At 46.3% G+C, this 22,698-nt stretch overlaps 1 protein-coding gene across 7 annotated transcripts in view; it reads right to left on the reverse strand.

The window, feature by feature from the left end:
* LOC133412062 (adenylate cyclase type 6-like) overlaps positions 1–22,698 on the reverse strand; it is a 47,908-nt gene that overhangs the window by 20,028 nt on the left and 5,182 nt on the right. For all 7 annotated transcript variants that reach the window (XM_061695099.1, XM_061695090.1, XM_061695141.1 and 4 more), the window contains 2 exons: positions 1,173–1,322; positions 825–946 (listed from right to left, as the gene is read on the reverse strand). In XM_061695099.1, the coding sequence (XP_061551083.1) occupies positions 825–946; positions 1,173–1,322 (272 nt within the window). The remainder of the gene's footprint in view (positions 1–824; positions 947–1,172; positions 1,323–22,698) is intronic.

A 22,698-nucleotide genomic window follows, 5' to 3' on the forward strand; every position in this document is an offset into this window, starting at 1 on the left:
AATCCAAATAAAAATCAGAAGTTACTCACAAATGACTCTTTACATTGAATACTTTCTTCCTCTTACTCAAGTAACTATTTTGTACTTTTACTTGAGTCCTATTTTTCTCAAATAACAGTACTCTTACTTACTTGAGAAACATATTTGGCTACTCGACCCGCCTCTGCGCACCTCCTTCAGTCTTCATTCCTAATGCGGCGGCTGCTGGTCGCAGCCCATTGGCCGAATGTGCGTATAAGCGCAACTCCGTCGAGAACTATTTTGAAGGGATTACGCAACATTAACCGTTCTTTCTGTCAATTAAACAGACGCTACAATTCAATAAATAGCATACACACTGTAAATATTTTTGGGAGGAAGATAAATGATGAGCCTGCGATTGGCTGGCGACCAGTTGAAGGCGTACCCCGCCTCACTCCCGAAGATAGCTGGGATAGGCTCCTGCACACCCGTGACCCGCGTGAGGAGAAGCGCGACAGAAAATGGATGTTTTTGTAACACGTCAATCACAAACGCATTTAGATTTGCGATTGGATGATGGAGGATGCGGAGGCGGAACGTCCGCCTCGAAAAGGATTTTCGACGGGTTTTTAGCTTTCCGAGCGCTACGCACGGAGTTGACGATCGTCTCGCAGCGAGAGTAGAACCACGACACGGATCCTTCTGTTCGTCCACGGCGAGACGGTTCGCGAACCCAAAATAATACGGAACTACGAACATTTTGTACGTAACCCCAATTGTTCGGAAACAGAGTCGTCGGCAACCCGAGGTTCCACTGCAACATGCGAGGCGCTGTTGTTTCAGAACGCGTATGGTGGCTTTACCTAACGTTGTCATGTTTTTGGATGTAAATCCTGTGGAACATCATATCTTCCTTCTTGGCATTGATGTCAGCCTTCATCTCCATGGCAACATGCCTGGGAAGCACCGACAGTAGGAGGCGCTCCTGAGAGACATCGGAGAAATGAAATAAGAATGAGAGCGAGGAGGTCGCTCGGCGCTCACGTTTTCTCCGTCGAGGCCTCGTCGGCGTGCGCGTGGGAAGGCGCTCGCCGAAAGCCGTCAAGCATATTGTTGACCTGCCAACGCTGAGGCAAACAAATGAGGCGCCACCTGTTGCTGTTTTGCATGCGTCTCTGCGCGTGTGCGCGTGCGTGTGCGTGTGCGTGCACCTGTTGCTGGTTTTCTCTCTGCAGGTGAATTCGGGCCTGGATGTATCCTCGGGTCTCCTGGAAGGCTTGCCTCTGGGAGACCTCGGCGGGGTAGTGGGTGCAGATCCCGATCATGTTGGTGCACAGGAAGATGACAATGTTGGCACTTATCTGCAAACATGCCATTAGTCGCTCAGATCAATAAATCAGAACGAGGATAATGAGAAGTAGAGAATGTCATTTGTGTAGAAATTGCATGTGAATGGTGAAAAGCTGAAGCCAAACTGGAATGCGGTGGAATTAATGAAAAGGTCGAAATGCACAATGTCAGGCGAAGGCTTAAGGGTTCGAATTGGTCGAGAAATGTGAACGGAGGAGGAAAATCTCCTAATTTAGGAATTGTATCCGGATAAGTGGAGAAATGTTGTCGGTTTTATAGGTTTATGTGTTTAATATGCGCATTACTGAAGTGTGGGAAATCGTTCTCAAGATGTCTTGAGCAAGAGGACCTTCTAAATTGGAATGATCTGGATCACTTGAGGAACGGGGAAGGAGGAGGTCAACGTCAATCACGTCAATCGATCACTTCATTCAAGAATTCGGCGATGACAATGAGGAAATGTCGTCGTTCCCAAAATGTCCCAAATATTTGGAAGTTCAAATGGTTCGAACTTTGAACTGCTCAAGAAATGAGGAAGGTGAAGGTAAATATGCGAAATATTTCCTAATCTGGGAATTATATTTTGATACGTGCGGAAGTGGAAATCTTTGAAATGTGGAAAATAGTTCAAGACGTCTCGAACGATCAGACGTTTGAAATTTGAATTATTTGAATCCATCAAGAAATGTGGAAGGCGGATGGAAATATTGTAAGCCTAATAGCATAACTGCCCAAGTTACGAGGCTCCAGAAGCTGGCTCTTGAGACGTGGAACGTCACCTCTCTGGCAGGGAAGGAGCCCGGGTCGAGATGTTCCGACCGGGTATAGTCGGACTCGCCTCCGCGCACAGCTTGGGCTCTGGTACCAGTCCTCTTGAGAGGGGTTGGACTCTATTCCACTCTGGAGTCGCCCACAGTGAAAGACGTAGAACGGGTGCGAGTGTACTTATATTGCCTGTACGTTGGGCGGACGAGAGGGTAGCCTCCCTCCGCCTTTGGGTGGGGGGACGGGTCCTGACTGTTTGTGCCTATGCGCCAAACAGCAGTTCAGAGTACCCACCCTTTTTGGAGTCCTTGGAGGGGGTGCTGGAGAGCGCTCCCGCCGGGGACTCCATCGTTCTGCTGGGGGACTTCAGCGCTCACGTGGGCAATGACACCGAGACCCGGAAGGGCGTGATTGGGACGAACGGCAACCCGATCGGAACCCGAGCGGTGTTCTGTAATTGGACTTCTGTGCTCACCACAGATTGTCCATAACGGACACCGTGCTCAAGCATAAGGGCGTCCACACGTGCACTTGGCACCAGGACACCCGAGGTCGCCGTTCGATGATCGACTTTGCGGTCGTGTCATCGGACTTGCGGCCGCATGTCTCGGACGCTCGGGTGAAGAGAGGGGCGGAGCTGTCGACTGAACTGTGAGGCAGATGTGCCAACCGGTCGCCCTCCATGCCGCTGCCTCTGTTCATTTCAATGAACATTTTTTTTCACGGGAGGGGACGTTGACTGGAGTGTGCTGGCACAGAAGATCACAGTCAAGTGACAACATGAGCGTTGAACAACAACAAAAAGAGCAATGCTGGTGCAATACTGAAGGCGTGTGTGTGTGTGTGTGTGTGTGAACCACAGCGTTATCTATGGCAGCAGTTCAAATGGAGTGAACATGGCGTTTGCCTTCTGGGGTCATCAACCTTAAAAGTGGTCATTTGCTGTGCTGCGTGTGCGTGTGTGCGCGTGCGTGCCAGAGGTCGGCAACCTCAAATACGCAGAACCATTTCAACCATCTGCCACGGAAAACAAAACACAAAAACATTTTGACATTTTTTTGTCACCTGTGTGTGTCTATAAATATATAACACAATAAACAACTATAGTGTGCTGCATTTATGGAGTCAATGACTTGCTATCGGGAAGACAACATTTGATTTCTGCATGTAACAAAAAAAAGACGCTTGCATTCAAATAAAATAGTCAGTGTCTATTTGAGTCCTCCTAGTCTTCATAAGATTCTTCAACCTTCTGTTGTATTCGGTCATCATTTTATCGCATGTGGAGCGTGCAGTCAGTTTTCAGCTCGAATGAAAAAGGGCCATTTCACGACGCGATGTCAAATACTCTGTATATTTGCAAAATAATAGCCAATTCGAATATTTGTTTGACCCGGTTGATATGATTTTTGCTCCTGAACCTCAGCGGCGTGCGGACACATCAGTGCCGTCGGCGTCATCTTCGTCTTCACGCGCCATCGTTTCAGAACCAAAGAATTGCAACTGTCACCATTTCCTGCAATTTTGTCACAAAACAAAACTTTGCCATTTCTCCTCACTTGTCCGCCGCAAACAAGTGTGACCATCAGAAACGCAGCCTTGAGCCGTGGACTTCCCCTCTCGAATCCGCACACACACACGCACACACACACACAGTCCCTCCGTGCTGGGAAACACACTTTAGCCTGGGAAAGTCACTTGACCCGTGACCGCAACGCCAAGCGTTTCCTCTGAACATCATGTCGTGAATAATGAGAAAAAGGCACGCAACCGGTCAAATGTCAGTCCGTCTCAATGGGGTCAATACCACTACGACGTGCCTTCGGCGTCCTCATCAGAATCACTCAATCGTCATGAAAACGTGGCGGAAAAAGGAAAGTCGGAGGTCTGATTACGAGTGGCCAAACTATAAGAAGTCTCCTGAAATGTCTTTTCATTTGATACCATTTTTCTCCAGCGGATGTACAAAATGTTGGCCACAGTGAACTGCGCTGTGTGGAAAAAGTGGTGAAATGATACTTCAAAAATACAAATAAAAAATCATTTGCAGTACATTTTTTTGAATTTTTCAAAACAAGATATTTGATAAAACGACTCATTGATGATGCATATTCTATTTTCATGATTATATGCAACATTTTGCATGTGTCCAGACTCTCAGTGACATGACGACCGGCATTTCGTTTTTATTTAATGGACAAAAAATAAATAAAAAATCACAGTTATGTCTCATCATGTTCATCATACGTGTGTCGTTGGTTGATGTCAGGCTGTCATTGTGAAATAGCAATCGATATAAAAAAAACAGAATTGCATCCATCCATTATCGGTGGCGCTTCTCCTCGCGCGGGTCGCGGGCGAGCTGGCGCGCTGGCGTCTATCCCAGCCGACTCCGGGCGAGAGGCGGGGTACGCCCTGAGCCGGCCGCCGGCCAATCGCGGGGCACATAGAAACAAACAACCATCGGCACACCTACGGGCAATTTAGAGTCTTCGGGGTGAACATGCAAAGTCCACACAGGCCAGGCGGGATTTGAACCCGCCACCTCAGAACTGTGAGGCAGATGTGCTCACCGGTCGGACGGCTTCCAGAATTGTGAAGTATATTTGTTAAATGCAACACGGTCGGCTTGCTAGCAGAATCGTGTTGCCACGTGCTCATCGAATGCGAACGTTAGCCCAAAATGTCCGCCCGGTCAGCAAGCTCACATATTTTGCTGCTCAAAAAGAAAGAAAAGCAAAAGTGTGGCCACTTGACCGACATTCATTTCAAACAGCATGACATCTACTTAACATCATGAAAATGTCAACTTTGTTGGGGTGGAACGGGGATGACGGCTCTTTTTAGTGATATTCAGCGCGCGGGTCAGGAAGAGCCGCCGTACGTCGCGGCTCGTTTCACGCCATAACTCGAGTCCAAAGTCACGAATCAGGTCACCGTACACAGAAAAAAAGGTTCTCAATTGATTGATTGATTGATTGATTGTTGAGTCAAATGTGGTCAACTGACAGAATGATCCCTTTCTTTCCTTTAAAATAAGCAAATGATGCGTTAGTTCAACCCATTTTAATCACATGCAACATGTTCAAACTAAGTCAATTCAAGGAGTTTTTTTCTTTTTTTGGAGTGCATTAATGAAGTAGTCCAGTCTTTGAGAGTAGTCTAGTCTTCATACAGAGAGAGGACCAATACGGCCAGTAAGGATATTATGGGCCAATTTAGAGCAGCGTGCCATTGTCTCAACTGAAATCCAAGTCTTCAAAAGAGTTTTCAAGAGCTGGACTCCAGTTAACTCCCGTCTTCAAGTGAAGAACCGAACAGTACGTGCGTGAGTGCGATCGCTTTTACGACAGCAGATGCGGAGGTCGGAGGGTCCTGCTCATGCGCGCACATTCACGCTTGAAATTGAATCCAGACGGATGTTCAACACTTGAGGGGGAAGCTGTGAAATGAAAACATGGGAACACTTTGTGAGAATATTTACACTGTACACACACACACACACACACAAGTGGCCACTTGTTTCCACAACAAGAGCGAAAGCATGTGACAGCTTTCGTTAGCACAAGAAGGACGACTGGCTAATTCCACTTTGTTTACTCTTCAACTTAACCCAAGCGCAGCGGAAGGCTCAAATAAACACGAGAGAAGAGCAGCAGAAGAAGCTTTCCTAAAGTTCCCTGACGACGGACATTTGCAATCTGTACTTTTCCCTCTTTAGTCTTTTTCCATTCACTTAGAATTCACAGGGGGGCAAAATTAAAAACTGGGACAAAGTGGCAGGCCAAACTGAGTATTGATTCAATTTGTGCATCTTTCCCCGTCTCTACAGATATATGTAATGTTCAACCTTACGACATGAAACTTACATTTCGCTAAAACAATGAATCTGGAATCAGCAAACTAATATAAACATTTGCGATAGAAGACATCAGTGCTGCTTATTTTAATAGCTACAAGCATTGTTTTATTGTCTTTATCTGTAGCCTTTCAAGTTCCTTTTTAATGGAAAACTTTTTTCAAAGGCCACCAACAAAGCAACCCCCCAAAAATAAGATTGTCCGTCAGTGAAGATCCTAACTTGAAGTAGAAAAAGTGTCTAAATGCCATACGACTCCAAGCTACGTTTGGGCAAATTTACGCTCCCGCTTCCCATCTTGCGTTCGGCCATTTTTGGGAAGGGCGTGCGTAAATTTGCGACTAAATATTGAATTTGCATTACATAGTCACTCAATTGGGGCTCGGCCAAAAGTGTTTCGAATTGACTGGCGGATCGAACCCGATGACGCGGATCCCAAACAGTCGGCTCGGAACACCGGGAGCGCGCTTACGAGGTCGCAGAGCCAAGCCTGTCTGAGAAAGACGTTGCTTGGATGGCAGCATATGTTTCTCCAAAACCTATATGTACCTTTCAGCATGAATGGTGCCTTCACAGATGTGTAAGTTATCCACGCCATTGGCACTAACACAGCCCCAAACCATCACAGATGCTGGCTTTTGAACTTTGCGTCCATAACAGTCCGGATGGTCCTTTTCCTCTTTGGCCCGGAGGATACGACGTCCACAATTTCCAAAAACAATTTAAAATGTGGACTCGTCGGCCGCAATCCACTGACGGCTTTAGCGCGCTAACAACGAACCACGCCAGCTCGCTCTCTTCCCTTACAGATCTCAACAATGTCAACTGGAAGGTTTGCTGTATGGACGAAACAAAGTTTATGAAGTATGAGTATAAAAAGCCGCCCGTTAATAATCGCGTAGAAAGTCTAGCAGGCCGCAAGACTCCAGCAAAACAAGAATGCACATATTCAGCACGTATGCAAACTACAAACTTGCGTAACCAAAGTCAACGGTCCGATTTTGTTTCCAAGACCACAGCCGCTACGTCGCTGGGATGATTCAGTTCACTTTGTCTTCAAGGGAAACCTGTCTTGCAAAAGACAGCTGGGAGACTTTAGGAACAGTCAATACATTTGCAAAGAGTTTAGGGAAAACGTACACCGTGCAGACAAGACCGAGTTGACCGATGAAAACAAAGACGCATAGACTGATGCGCCAGCGGTTATACTTTGTTTGTTGATCCTCCTTAAGGGGACTCGAAATTTAGGGGAGGACCTCAAAACAGTGGTGAAGAGGGCGTCCTTCCCGGTCCAGTGTGACTGTGACCTTTTTGTCCTTCACGGTCAAGTGTGACTTTGACCTTTGACCTTTTTGTACTTCCTGGTCCACTGTGACTTTGACCTTTTTGTCCTTCACGGTCCAGTGTGATTCCGACCTTTTTGACCCCTCTGACCTTTTTTAAGGACCTGCTTCTTAAAGAGAGCCATCAGAAGATTCTCTGGCGCACCGATGACACCTTGACCACGTGAGCCAAGTGCAGCCCAGCATTGCCGTACCGGCCAATGAAAGCAAATGCACGAAGCGAGTGCTTAAAAACGGATCAAATGGGGGCATCGGTTTTCTGCCGACACGCAAATGATTTTGCTTCCGTGGGAAGCACAGATGTCGCCGTCCCTTTGCAGACAGCCCCAATTTGCCTCAAATCTCAGCTCACTGTCAACTGTTGTTCCCGGATAGTTTTATTGCTCGGCAAACCAGATGTGGTTCCCTTTTGTACGAGTCTGTGGGGGTGGCAAATTGCACGCCGATCAAGATTTTCCCGTGACATTGCTCAGATGTTTCTTTTTCTCGTTCCACAGTGCAACTACAGGACGTGTTCGGTGTAAAAACCCGATCCCGTGTCAACCGCAGACCATCTCTTGCGGGAAGTCTTGGCCTCCTTGATTTTGTCTGCAGCAGTTGCTAATGTGTACGTAGCGCAGAGAAGGTCCCCAACTCACCTCCAGTCATCGTTGTTGCTCACGCAGAGCAGAGAGAAGACATGCCTGTGAGCATTCTCGTATGCGTTGTTTTTATGTGTTGCTGCTCCATGTGTGCTCAAAGGTTTACAATCATCCTAACAGCGATGCAAATTTCCATTAGCCCTTCTATGGAATTTTGTATTCGATGTAAGGATTAAGCTAGCAGACTTTCATTATCGGTGTTTAAATATAGAATGTTTATTTCTCGTGTTTTTTCTGTGCCAATTTTACAGCTGGGAGTGACACATAAACAGCTTGAAACAAGCACAGTTGGGCTCTTTTTTTGCAGAACTGTGTGACCCAGCGAATGAGAACAGGCGCTAAGGGATACTTAAAAAAGTGTCTTTCAATAGGTTCAAGTGTGTTATAATACACGTCAATATGTTTAAAGTGGGGGAGGGTAAAACTATCTAAATAAATTGATATGGTCTCTCAACAGTATATCGCGGATTTGGAATGTACAGTATCCCCTGGGCTCACTTTAGACTTGTTACCTCAGATCCCATTTGGAGGCTCTCCAGAGCGTTCCTCCGCTCCCAGACTATCGGCTCGTCTGCTTTCCAAACATTGGCTTATAAGGTGCGGCTACTGCTAAGGTGCTGGCAAGCATTTTCCAAGAACAAATGAAGGAAAAACAGTCAAGTTGTGCTTGGCAAACACTACAAATCCTTTGTGTCAAACAAAGCACATCACTGGGACCAAATCTTTATAATATACTAAGAATATAATATGCTTTTTTTTCTTGATAAAAATTATCAAAGGTTGGTATAAGGATTTTTTTCCCCCATATTGTATAAACAAACAGTGCCGTGAAAAGGTTTTGGCCCCCCTTCAAATTCTTAGATTTTTGCATAGTTTCCCCACTTTAATGTTTAAGATCTTCAGACAGGCACTGTGGACGACTGGTTAGAGCGTCTGCCTCACAGTTCTCAGGATGGGGGTTCAATCCCCGGCCCCGCCTGGGTCTTCTCCGGGCACTCCGGTTTCCTCCCACATCCTAAAAACATGCGTGCTAGGTTCATTGAAGTCTCTGAATTGTTTATGTGTGCCATGCGATTGGCTGGCAAGCGGTTCAGGGTGTACCCCGCCTCCTGCCCGATGATAGCTGGGACAGGCTCCAGCGCTCCCGTGCGACCCTTGTGAGGATAAGCGGCTCAGAAAATGGATGGATGGAAGGATCCTCAGACAAATATAACCCAAATGAACCTAAAATGTTTGGAAATGGTGCTTTCATTTATTGAGGAAAAAAAATATTCAAAGTTACCTGGGTCTGTGTTAAAAAGTACTGGCCCCTAAACCTAAGAACTGCTTGGGCCATCCTCAGCAGCAACAACTGAAATCAAGCGTTTTCTAGAACTGACAATGAGTCTTTCACGTTTCTGTGGAGATGTTTTGGCCCACTCTTACTTCCAAAATTGTTTGAATTCAGCAAATATGGAAGGTTTTCGAGCATGAACGGCCTTTTGAAGCTCACGCCACCGCATTTCAATTTGAGTGAAGTCCGGACTTTGAGTAGGCCACTCCAAAACCTTCATTTTGCATGTTTTTTAAAGGCATTCAGAAGTTGACTTGCTGGTGTGGTTTGGATCTTTATCCTGCTGCAGAACCCAAGTGCTCTTTAGCTTGAGGTCAAAAACTGATGGCTGAGCATTCTCCTTCAGGATTTTCTGTTAAAGAGCAGAATTCATGGTTCCGTCAATCACAGCAAGACGTCCAGGTCCCGAAGGAGCCAAGCAGCCCCAGACCATCACACTACCACCACCATGTTTGAGTGCTGGTATGATGTTCTTTTTCTGAAACGCTGTGTTCCATTTACGCCAGATGTAACGAGACACACACCTTCCAGAAACCTCACCTTTCATCTCGTCAGTCCATAGAATATTCTCCCAAGTCTTGGGAATCATTCAGATGGTTTTTTCTTTTCTTTTTTGCAAAGTAAGACGAGCATTTGGTCAGCAGTGGTTTTGGCTTCATGGGGGCCAATACTTTTTCACGGCACTGTATACCATTACCAAGGTATACTTTGATATGTAATGTCTAATGTTCCAAATGTATACATAACACTGTACATTTTCACTGCTCAACTGAGAATCATGAAGTCATCCTCTTCTTTGGTTTTTCTGGCAGTGTCATATTACTGCCCTCCTCAGGTACTATGTTTCAACTACAATGGAAAAAAACAAAACAAAAACACAAAACGCTCTTCTTTTTATCCTCGGATATGTATTGATGTAGTCATGTAGTAATTGCAACACTGCCTTCATAACCAGCTCATCAACGCCAAATGTTGACAACTTTCTTTCCTATACGTTTCCTACAGGAAAATAATTTCCGGTTTTCCACATTCGCACTGCTCATTTGGGTGTTTTCCCACGTGTGAGTTGCTATTCGAACCAAAACGGCCAAGCCTCAGGCTACGATTATACGTTATTTGGACTCTTTCTCACGTAGACCCGTACCCAACCATGTTTGTTTTGACCCACGGCTGCAAAAAGAAGAAGAAGTCTCTCTTCCCCACAAAGCCTGCCACGCAACTGAATCGTGAGAAAACACGGACGTCTACCGTCAGTTCGGCATACCGCAAACTAACGTGGGCAGCGAGGGCCGCTGAGAAGATCATCGGAACTTCTCTTCCCTCCCTGCAGGATATTTCCAGCACCCGCCTCACCCGCATAGCGGGGGATGCCACCCGTCCGTCACACAGCCTCGTCAGTCTGCTGCCATCGGGGAGGAGACCGCGGCTTGCCGACTCAAAGACAAGACATTTTAGTCATCGGGCTGTCAGGAAGCTGAACTCTCTGCCCGCTCTGCCCCCTTTACCTCTTCTGTCCTCTGCACACCTGAACTCTGAACTCTGACGCCTCACAAACATGCACATGCACACACACCAGACTCAGCGTCGCACCGGCCACTTTAGCAGCATTGGGGGTTTGTCATCTAATGTATATGTCTCATTTGCCCTGGTTCTCTGACCTTGACTATGCTGCACATGTCACCTGACCTTTGATATTTGCACGTTCAATTAATACTTTTTATACTGCATATACCATCGTTTTATTTAGCTTGTTATATTGATGTACATAATATACAAAAGCGTACACAACATCAAGGCACAAGATGGAGCATTGTTGGAATGTCAGTGCTCAGGAAACATTTGAATTCTTTTCGAATTGATTTATTCTTTGCAGTATGATTATTAACTTGTCCAATTACAATGCCTTGATTTCGTTGAGGTTAGTACCGAGTCATCCCATGAATGCAATTGTACTACTAATTTCTTAAATAACAGTATAAAGACACGACACACATAATCATTTGAGAAAAAAAAAATGAACATGGCGGCACGGTAGATTACCAGTTAGCACATGTGCCTCACAGTTCTGAGGACCGGGGTTCAAATCCCCACGGGGCCCCGCCTGTGTGGAGTTTTCATGTTCTCCCCGTGCCTGCGTGGCTTTTCTCCGGGCGCTCCGGTTTCTTCCCACATCCCAAAAACATGCACGCTAGGTTCATTGAAGACTCTAAAGTGCCGGGAGGCCGGCAAGGCAAGGCCGGGATTTGAACCGAGCCGGGATTTGAACTCCAACTATTTTGAGAAAAATACAATTTGGTGTGGAGGACTGTGTATTTTATGTCCTTTAATGATCCACACAATTTTGTATTATTGGTGAAACTGGGCCTCATTTGTTCCTAGCTTTCCAGGCGACTCTAGCGAGTATATATATATATATATATATATATATATATATATATATATATATATATATATATGTAGTTTTTTTTTTCTACCAGGATACAGACGCTTGCAAAAGTTGGTGAGTTATTTTTGAGGCATGTTGAGCCCCTCAAAATTCCATTCGTCATTCATCTGAATAACAATAACAATAACAATAATAATAATAAACAGAACCATTCCAAGAGGGCCTTTCTCAGGCCCTAATAAAAGGCATAAGAATCACTAACACCCCCCAGTGGAATTTCAGCAGCGTAAAAAGGCTTCGGGTTTGCAGTCTTGCAAAGACAGAGAACGTGCGGCCAGATTGGTAAAAATAGAGCTGAACCTTTGAAACTTTGGAGCCCATTAATTGCGTGCTTCCCTTAATGTGCAATTGTCAACACAAGAAAGAAGAACCTGAAAGCGGCAGAGGGCAGGCGTGCCCGTCCGCCTCGTCTGGAAGCGCAGCTCTCTTTTTGCCGCAGCTCAGGCCAAACTCAAATGAGTGTCGTGCAGCCGCAGCCGCAAATGCAAACGGCGAGGCCGCGTCTGCGCATCATCGATGATGTCAGCGCTCGCGTGTGGGGGAACGGACGTTTTTCGCGGGGGATGCGTTCCGGACCCCCGCCCCTGCCAAACCCCCATGATGGCTGAAAATCTGCCATCTGGAAAGACCATAAACAAACAAAAAAAATCCCATACACTTGAAACGTATGTCAATTTATTAAAACAGGAAATTATTCAAAGACAGTTTTAAAAGTTCTCACTCTCTCAGTGTTGAGAAATGGGAGACGAACACATAGCGTCACGTCAGCGAAACGAAAAGAAGTGTTGATGGGAATTTGGAGGGAAAATATGTTCCAGATTATTCCAAACACAGGTGGGGGGCGGCCGTGGGTCTGGTTAGTGCGTGGTTTGGTTAGACTGGTTAGTGTGTGGTTGGCTGTAAAAAGCCATCACAAAAGACAAAACCTTACACACTTACTGTATATAAGATACTGTAGCTATGTTCTTAACTCTACTTTTTTATTGTAGCACTTTGAGAGTATTTATTTCATGTAAAGTGCCTTTATTATTGGTAGTATGTTGTATGGTAGGGTCGGTGTTTAATTAGATGTTATACTTGTGTGAAAGTTGATGTTAAACAATGACTCCCCCTCTTCATTCCTCATTAAAGACCAAGAGAGCGTTTAATCGTTTGAGCCGATTAATGTTAACCTGTAATAATGTTACTTCAAGCAGTGCCTTTACAAATGGAGTTTGCATATTGATGGCAGTCTGGACTCTGGAATGAATCCAATCAAATCTCTGAGGGGAGTCTTTGTCGTAATCACGGGACACGTAAGTAGCAGAAGTGCTCCGAGCGCAAAACGGATCGCTGAGGAGGGGGAGCGCCAAAATATGCAATGGCCTGAGTTCGGCCGGACACGGGAAGGAGCGGGGGAGGCGTTAGGACGCCAAGGGGCGCGCGCTCCTCCTCGCTGCGCCCCCCAAAGCGCGCCCGTGCCCGCGCACCCTTCATTTCCGGCCCACCGGCGGTGGGAAGGAACCCGGCACGAGTACCGGCACTATGCGAGGTCATCCGAGAGGGAAAGTCTTTTTTGTCTTTGCACCGAGTTATCAAAACGGGACAGTAACAATTCATTTCTTTCTCTTGTCAATTAGTACATTGAAGTCTGTACTTTTTGTTGTCTTCTACCTCAGTGCAGAAGGTGAATCAGTACTCGGACGTTTACGAGAGTCTCTTTTTTTCTTCAGTACTTCTACTCAAGTACAATTTGAGAGTGTGAGTACATTTGCCATCTCTGGTAGCCACCGCACCCTCACACATGCAAGTACAACTAGAACACGAGATTTGCTTCATTCGTTGTCTGAGCAAGCAGTTATGATTATTATTATTCTCTTTTTTTTTTTTTTTTTATTTCGGTCCTCTGCTAGCTCCACGCAATCATCTCAACTACGTGAGGGAATGCAGACCTTTAACTGCGCAATTATGAGCTAAACTTCCAGGAATACCATCTCCTTTTAAGCACAATGCACAATACGGAGGCAAGACCAGCATTTAACTGGAAGACGCACGAGAATGCATTTAGTCCTTCGGACGACACGTATAGGGGGCTCATAAAAATTGGACGATTCATTCAATTACATTTAAATGAGAGCACGTGGGCTGACATAAAAACATAAGCATTCAGTTTCACGCGTGCCAGACACCATTCGGCCGTCCCAACAACTCGCTCGGCGGCCCCGATTGTACACAATATTGACTCGGAGCAGTCTGCAACGCATACAGATCAATAGTGCGACCAGAACAACACGTTACGCTCCAGAACACTTTGGCTCGGACGGACACGCTCCAAAAACAGTCGCTATGAAGCCGGACAGCGAACACGTCCAAGGGATAAATATCAGTTGAGCATAGCAAAGATATATTTATCTCGCCATCGGTTCTTAACGAAAACGCCTACGGTACGTCTTTCAGACTCTTTGTCACCAGATGTTGACGCTTGTTTGCGTACATTTTGTGCATGTGCGAGCGCAAGTCGTTACCGGGGTTCAGTAAATGTAAACAGTCAGATGGAATGTAAATCACTTGGAAAATAAACTTCGGAAGTCCCAGAAATCACAATGAGCAACGCAGGGTCTGATTTACTAAAGGATTGCGCGTGCACGATACAAGCTTGATTGCCCGTGCGACCACACGTGCAAGCTAGCGCACCCTGATTGCAAAATTGTCACACGGTTAAATTTGCGCTTCTGGGAGAAGTTCAGCATATGCAAATAAATACATTGCGCACACACAATGTGCTTTGTCAAACCTGGAATGAATTGCGATGGCCGACTTTGGCTTGGATGGCTGAGGCGGTGTCAGCGCGCTTTTTCCACTTGTGCCAACAAAAATGATCAAGACTTATTGTCTGTGCGACAATGCCATTTTGGAGCCTGTGGATGACGGGTTAGGGTTGACGTGACATTTTGTGCTTGTTGAGATCCCAGGGCCACCGCTCCGTCCACCCCCACCCCCGACACAGCCCAATGTTCCGCCATTGTCGTTTCAAAAGTGACGTAGCCGCATTTCAGTGTTTTGACACCATTTAAAAAAAAAACAAGGGGTGTTTTCAAATGTCTACAATACACTGCTGCGGCGCCCGCTAGATTGCCGTTCATCATTCTTTAGAATTTGTATTCCGTTTCGACAGTACAGGCGGTGAACATTTCCGTGTCTAAATATACATTCCTCGTTTCTTTTTTTGGAGCACTGTGAAGTGAGAGTCTTCTTTTCATTCGTAGTGTCCCGTTTTGTGACAGCGAGAGAGTGAGAACTTTCCATACGTTTTGGTCTTCCAAGCATGTGGGAGGCTTAAAAGTAGAATATGGAACGAATCTGGTCTCTTGGTATTGTGGCCTTGCAACACGTACTGCGGCGGGCCTTAAACGCATCCTCCTCGATCGACGGGGGTTCGCTGTCCAAACGGTCTCGTGTTACTTTTCTGGTGCGGCATAATTGATGAAGAGGCAACATGTGATTCTCTGCGAGGCGGATCCTGTGACTTCTCCCGCCCGTGCGAGATGAATCATGAGACGAGGGCCTCGTTAATGTGAACGGAATGACTCACGTTCACTCTACCAGAAAGCGCCGTCAGACCTTTCGGTCCGACGAGATCAAATGGGGTCCGTCGGGCATTTTGACGACGACGACGACGCGCTAAGCCTTAGCGTGCGGGTTACGTGTTTGTTGAAACGTTATAACTACGTATATGAATAGAAGAGCGATGCGCCGGAGTAGGCCAGCAGAGCGACGCGCCCGAGTGGCGGCCGTGTCGGCGCGGGCGACGTTCCCGTCGTACGTTGAAAATAAATCACAACTCAGAACTCATTTCTCAACCGACTTTCACGCGCTTTACTTTTTCGTCAACGTCAAAGCGTGTCCTCGTTTGAAAAAAAAAGAAGCCCCAAATTTCTAAGGTTCTTTCCAGTTCCCTTGTTGCACAATCATTTTGGTTCCATTTTAAAGTACAGCAAAACTGCAAAACCCTGCATTTTAATTGGACTGTTTTATATGTAGGATTTCAGAAAAATAAACACTCAAATACACATACCTGAGAAATCTATGCGATGACATTAAGAAAGTATTTGTACTTTGCTGACCGTGTGTGCGTGCGCCATTCGAACGGCAGGACATCGCTCCGTGTTTGCCAATGACAACACGGTCTCGGCGGCGCATTCTCTCGCCATTGCACTGGCTGCGCTCGTTTAACTACGCAACAGACAATCGGGAGGTGGGCGGCCGCAGGCAGGCCAAGCCGGACCGTCGCCTTGGGCTGATGTGACCTTTGACCCAGAGCTCTTCACCTCCACGGAGGAACAAAAGGCCACGGAAGCCTGAGGGCTAGCATGCCGCACTGATGGACATTTAACACCGCTAATGGATTCCAAATTTACTTGCGCCGGCTGGCCGGTCGGCTGGTTGGCTGTCAGCCATCGCACTTCAGCCTCTATTTACTTTCACACACAGCCAAGTCGTTCGTAAACCATGTGCCGCGTTTGGAAGATTGCGCTCACCCAGCTATTATGAGCACCGCTATGATTTTCCTTCCTGTCGGCCATGTTTTAAGAGCAATATTTAATTCATGACCGATCTTAAATACGCTAGTGGCGGTTATTATCTGTGCCGCGGTTGTTGGAGAATATCAGAGATGGCAAATGTACTCGCAATCTGTACTTAAGTAGAAGTACACATATGTGTATATGGAAAGGAAGAATCGGAAGAAGGGAAGTAGAGGAAGAAGAAGTGCCTTGAGATACAAGTTCAATTCGTTGCGGGCGATATCTCCGACCGAAGCCAAACTCACTAACGTTAGCTGCTATGCCGCACGCAAACAGAATAAGTTGCCAACACGAGTCAAGTCAGCCCAAAGTGTCAATGTTTTTAAATGCAGGTTCAAAACATTTTTCCCCCCCTCGTGCTTATGATGAAGCATTTTAATTTGTTCTTTCTCTTTGTATTCAAATGCATTTAAATTGTCTTTTACTTTTCTGTACTTTGTTTTTTTGCTTTTTGTTTGAAAATTATTTTAATCGCTTAAAGCACCACGAGTTACCTTGTGTATGAAATGCGCTACAGAAATATATTTGCCTCGACTCTGCCGAGGAAAAGCTTTTTTCGGCTTTTCCTTGGGTTTTGGTCGAGAATTTCCCTTTTGGTGCGTCACTATCTGACAGTATTAAGAAATATGTCAAAAAGTGTTTGCTCCTTTTTTATTGAGGCAAACTCACCTTTGATTTCATGTTCATTCCATGCATATCATGAGTGAGGTTTATGTTTATTAGCCCTCGTCATTCATCATTCAATTTGTGCAAGTACTGTTCATAAAGATTTGAACTCGGGAGTGATCTTGTGTTAAGAGAAAGACAATCATTTTGTGGCCTTCGTATTCCTTTTTATGCACTCTATCCTCTCAGCTTCTTGATACAATTTTTTTGGGGGGGATAAAATTCAACAACAAGATAATGAAGGTTGTCTCTGCAAAATAAATGAGCCTGGTTAGCCCTCTATGGAAGTGGGTCACCACTACTACGTAGGAACATGAGGGTCCCTGGGTGCGGCCAGTTGCGCTAAGACCCCTGATCGAGAGAAGAAAAAAAAAAGATGACATCAACAGTAGATGTTTCACAATGGCACAGACAGTATGTGTGCGAAAAAGCTTAGCGTGGCCCGTGTGCTCGCAGTCATGTTTGCCTTATGTAACGCTGGCTCTCCAGGCCTATGTCACGTCAGTGACATTGCATCGATTGCCATCTTGCCCTGCGCTGTTAAGAGCAAGGATCGGTAAGTTTCCACGAGGCCCACATCCGTTTGAGCCCGCAACAATCTAGCGTCGGAACAGGTTTTTCCTCCTGTGCTGTAACAACACACAATAACAAACACCCCGTCGCCCTGATGTACCTTCGATAGCCGGCTCTCCTCCTAAACCGTCTGTCAACAGATCCTCCCTGGGGACCGACCCATTTGGGATTCGGGAACCTAAAATGTGCTGCCGCAGGCCAAAGAATATCGTACTCTTGCTTGAATGTAAATCCCCGTATGACATCTACCCCAAGCGGACGGTTATGTTCGAACCCAAACAACGCCTCCGTGAATCACATCATCCCGTTTCAGACATCGAAGCGTGAAGCTCCAGCTGCTCGTACGCATGGCATGGAAACATATACGATTTCAAAACTGAACACATCCGTGCGCCTGGTGCCTACTCCGCGTGAACGAAAGACAACAGAATCGACACCACAGGCAGGTGGGCTCTTGTAAACCAAACTAATCTGGTTTGGATCATGTATGTTTACATGTTACAACCCCCCGCCACAGACTTGTGGCTTTTAGCCTTTTCCGACTTTGAAGGCGGCTGTGTGTACCCTGCTTAAACAGTGAATCTGTCAGCATTCATGGTGGGGAAACGTTTGTTTGCGTAACCAGGCCCCTTGCTAGGAATGTTATACGTTTTCTTCGACGGTCTAGAACCGAAGCCCAGCCTCCCAGATAACAAATATATGTGTATCGTTCATTCTTCCGTTTTCAATCGCTAATCGAAAACCCCCCAAAATCAAAAAGTGACAGAATATTTTGTCCTTAGAGGAACCGAATATTTGACCCCTGTAGTCCATAGAAACACATGCAGACAGGTAATACAGTATAACAATCATCTCGGGCATATATTCTTCCTATGTGAAAAACGAGTACTGTATATTAAGGTTCGATGGTGACTCTCCATTCTTCTGCTCTTTTCTGCTAAGCCTGTCACGATAATTACTATATCCATGTATCATTCCATAAAGAAAATGGAGACGATTGTGTTTGTGGACTCGATAAATACTCATTGTTGTGGTGAGGCGTCACGTGGCTCACACAGAAAGCTGACGGCGAGTTATACGTCTGTGTCATTAGCCGCTAGCGGGCTCGTGGAACGCCAGCGGACCGGCGTTGGCGCCGTCCAATACGTCATGTGCAGCGCGTCAATGGTAAATGGACTGCACTTACATAGCGCTTTATCCACACCATCACAGTGACCGAAGTGCTTGACAAAGCCTCACATTTACCCATTCACACACACACACACACATTCATACACCAATGAGGAGCACACAACAGAGACACTTACGGGAAAGTTAACTGTTTATTATGCTCGCTAGCCCGTGAGCTAAGGAGCTAAAGAGCTCGCTCCACCACGGCGACGTGGTTTTTCCAACGTCTCGCTCCGAGTTGTTGTCTGTGTTAATCCCCAACTAAGGCACAATTAAGTGCTTATTAAGCGTAATCTCAGCGGCACACGTACGTACGTACTGGAATTCTGCCAGCAGTTGACGACAGCGAACGTGTTTGATTGACAAGTGAAGGCTCCAGCGCCTTCAGCAGAACAACGGCACGGCCCCGCAGCTGCCGGGCGGGCATTATTTTATATGATTTCAGAGGCATAAAAGAAACAATGTTCTTATTGTTTACCGTGATAGTTTTTGGGAAAATACATCGTCCTAAAAATGTGTTGTCGTGACAGGCCTACAGCCAGCGACAGCTTAAGTCGGGGCCCTTTGCGGGGGATTCTTGATACGTTATCGTTGCAGCGGGGCCATTGTTTTGTCACTGATACGAGCCAATGTCAGCTGTGTCTCGGGGCCCCTTCAGCAATTTCCTGGGTTGCCTGCCCTGTTGCGGCGTATGTGGATCCTGGAAGAGTGACAAGTTTCAAGAGCTCTCATATCTTTCCAGTTCGAAGCGGTCACAGACCAGCGATTGGACAACACTCAGTGATCGTGTTTGTCCTAGAGAGTGAACTTCTTGCCTGCCAGAGTAGTTTTATCTTCAGCATCTGCCCATTGAACCCCCTCAGAGTGGCGTAAGGTGACATGAAAGTGCCCGTGAGTGTGGCGAGGTCAGTGTCAGCTCTCTGGGACATGGAAGTTCGCTCCGTCTCAGACGGATCTATTGAGAAAGAACTGGAAAAAAAGGGCAGCATGGACTGGCAGCGCTTTTGAAGTCGGATGAGTCATGCCCACATTATTCATACTCTCCGTGGTCCGTGGTGACCGCCACTATACAACGCCACCCACCTCCCAACCCCGCTCAGAGACGTCATACTCCATCGAGGAGGTCTCTCACAAAACACGCTTTTGTCCGGACCGTCATCACTCTCACATCGTCTCAGCGCTACGTGCGGCACAGACATCTCCACGGGGAAAACACAAATAAGGCAAAACAAGAGATGGGTGGGAGGAGGATGAAGTCCCAGATGGAGACCGCCGCTTTCCCAGATCTGGGAGCCGAGCCATGTGACGCGAGGGGCCGCAAAGTTTGCGTGTGTGATACAGAGAGCGTGACGGACTGAATGGGCTCCCTCTGTATTCACAAAAGTGCCAGGACCCTGGAGCCAGACAAACGGATACCTAGTGAAAGTCAGCTCACACAGAGATACCGCTACTCTTTTCTCAGGGTACAAAGGCCAGAGGTGGCTAAAGTACTCACACTCTGTACTTACAGTAAGTAGAAGCACAGATACTTGTGTCAAAAGAGACTTTAGTAAAAGCAGAAGTAGACAGACAGCAAGACCGATAGACACATACTTTTTTCAACCAGTTGTATCCACAATGAAAACAACACAAGGCAAAGCGGGCATGCCAAATTTCTAATAACATGGAGAGATACAAATATTAAACATCGTATCTGTACAAGTGATTTTTTTTTTAGTACAATTCCTGTTTGAGAAAAAAGTACAGGCTCTAAAATGTACTCAAGTCCAAAAGTACAAAATAAATAAATAGTGAAGAAAATAAATACTTGGGAAAAGTACAGAGACCTGAAAAATCAACGTAAGTACCGTGATGAAGTAGTTGGCTACTCGGTTACTCCACACCGCTGCCATTTATAGAGCCTCATGCTGATAAACGTTGGATACGCTTCATACAAGTCATAAACAAGCCCAAACAATGTTGCTATCCTTCCTCCCACATCTATTTTCAGCTTGAGAGAGAGACAGCAACAATCTTGTTGAACAGTGCAAGCTTTAAGCTTACAGTGGGTACGGAAAGTTTTCAGAGCCCCTGAAAATGTTCGCTCTTTGTGGTATTGCAGCCATTTGTTCAAATCATTTCAGTTCATTATTTCCCTCATGAAGGTACACACAGCAGGCCACATTGACAGAGTAAAAACGGAATTGTTGACATTTTGGCTGAGTTATTAAAAAAGAAAAACTGAAATATCACACAGCCGTAAGTATTCAGACCCTTTGCTGTGACACTCATAATTACGAACTCGGGTGCTGTCCATTTCTTCTGATCATCCTTGAGATGGTTCTACACCTCCATTGGAGTCCAGCTGTGTTTGATTTTAACTAATTGGACTTGATTAGGAAAGCCGCACACCTGTCTACATAAGACCTTACGGCTCACGATGCATGTCAGAGCAAATGAGAATCATGAGGTCGAAGGAACTGCCTGAAGAGCTCACAAAGTTCTAGAGAAAGTTCTAGAAGGTCAACCATCACTGCAGCCCTCCACCAGTCGGGCCTTTATGGCAGAGTGGCCCGACGGAAGCCTCTCCTCAGTGCAAGACACATGAAAGCCCGCATGGAGTTTGCTAAAAAACACCTGAAGGACTCCAAGATGGTGAGAAATAAGACTCTCTGGTCTGATGAGACCACGATAGAACTTTTTGGCCTTAATTCTAAGCGGCATGTGCGGAGAAAACCAGGCACTGGTCATCACCTGTCCAATCCAGTCCCAACAGTGAAGCGTGGTGGTTGGTGGTGGCAGCATCATGCTGTGGGGGTGTTTTTCAGCTGCGGGGACAGGACGACCGGTTGCAATCGAAGGAAAGACGAATGCGGCCAAGTGCAGGGATATCCTGGACGAAAACCTTCTCCAGAGTGCTCAGGACCTCAGACTGGGCCGAAGGTTCACCTTCAAAAATAAGCACACAGCTAAAATACCGAAGGAGTGGCTTCAGAACAACCCCGTCCGTGACTGTTCTTGAATGGCCCAGCCAGAGCCCTGACTTAAACCCAATTGAGCATCTCTGGAGAGACCTGAAAATGCCTGTCGCCCAAAGTTCACCATCCAACCTGACAGAAATGGAAGAGGATCCCCAAATCCGGGTGTCAAGAACTTGTTGCATCATTCCCAAAAAGACTCATGGCTGTGTTAGCTCAAAAGGGGGCTTCGACTAAATACTCAGCAAAGGGTCGGAATACTTACGGCTGTGTGATATTTCAGTTTTTCTTTTTTAATCAATCTGCAAAAATGTTAACAATTCCGTTTTTTCCTGTCGATATGGAGTGCCGTGTGTACATTAATGTGGAAAAAAATGAACTGAAATGATTTTAGCAAAGGGCTGCACTATAAGAAAGAGTGGAAAATCGAAGGGGGTCTGAATACTTTCCATACCCACTGTACGTCCCATCACTGATTGCACGACGAAGTGCGGCAGTGCCCGGGAGGCGCCCGTCCCTCGGAAGAGCAACAAAAGCGGCACGTCGACACGGAGGCGGCGGACAAATGCGCAAATGTGTGCATGTGGCCAGCCCGTCTGGTCTGCAGTCCTCCACGCACATAGTGGAAGCTCACTCAACCAGCGGAGTTGTGTCAATATTGTCGCATTCCCAGTGGCTCCGCACTCATCTGGCTCGCTACATAGCGACGCTCCCGATAATAACCTGCGGTGCATTTGACGAAGCAAGTTCAATCCATATGTCGTGGTAACAGACAAATACGAACAGTAATGTATTTTCTCGTCAGCCTCCGTGTGGGGAAAATGACAATACAATGCAGGACAGGACAGCATCTGTTCTGTTAGACCGTTACGCTGGTAGAACATCATTTAGTCTACTTTTAAACTCGATTCCACGTTGAGATCTATCATATTTGAAATGCATGAATTCCCGGCAGCACGGTGGACAAGCAGCTAGCATTTCTGCTTCACAGCTCTCAGGTTCAGGGTTCCAATCTCGGGGAGAATGAGGAGAAGCGTTTTTCAAAACGGACGGATGGATACATTTGTGCCAG

The sequence above is a fragment of the Phycodurus eques genome, chromosome 1, assembly GCF_024500275.1.
Source record: "Phycodurus eques isolate BA_2022a chromosome 1, UOR_Pequ_1.1, whole genome shotgun sequence".
Taxonomy (NCBI): Eukaryota; Metazoa; Chordata; class Actinopteri; order Syngnathiformes; family Syngnathidae; genus Phycodurus; species Phycodurus eques.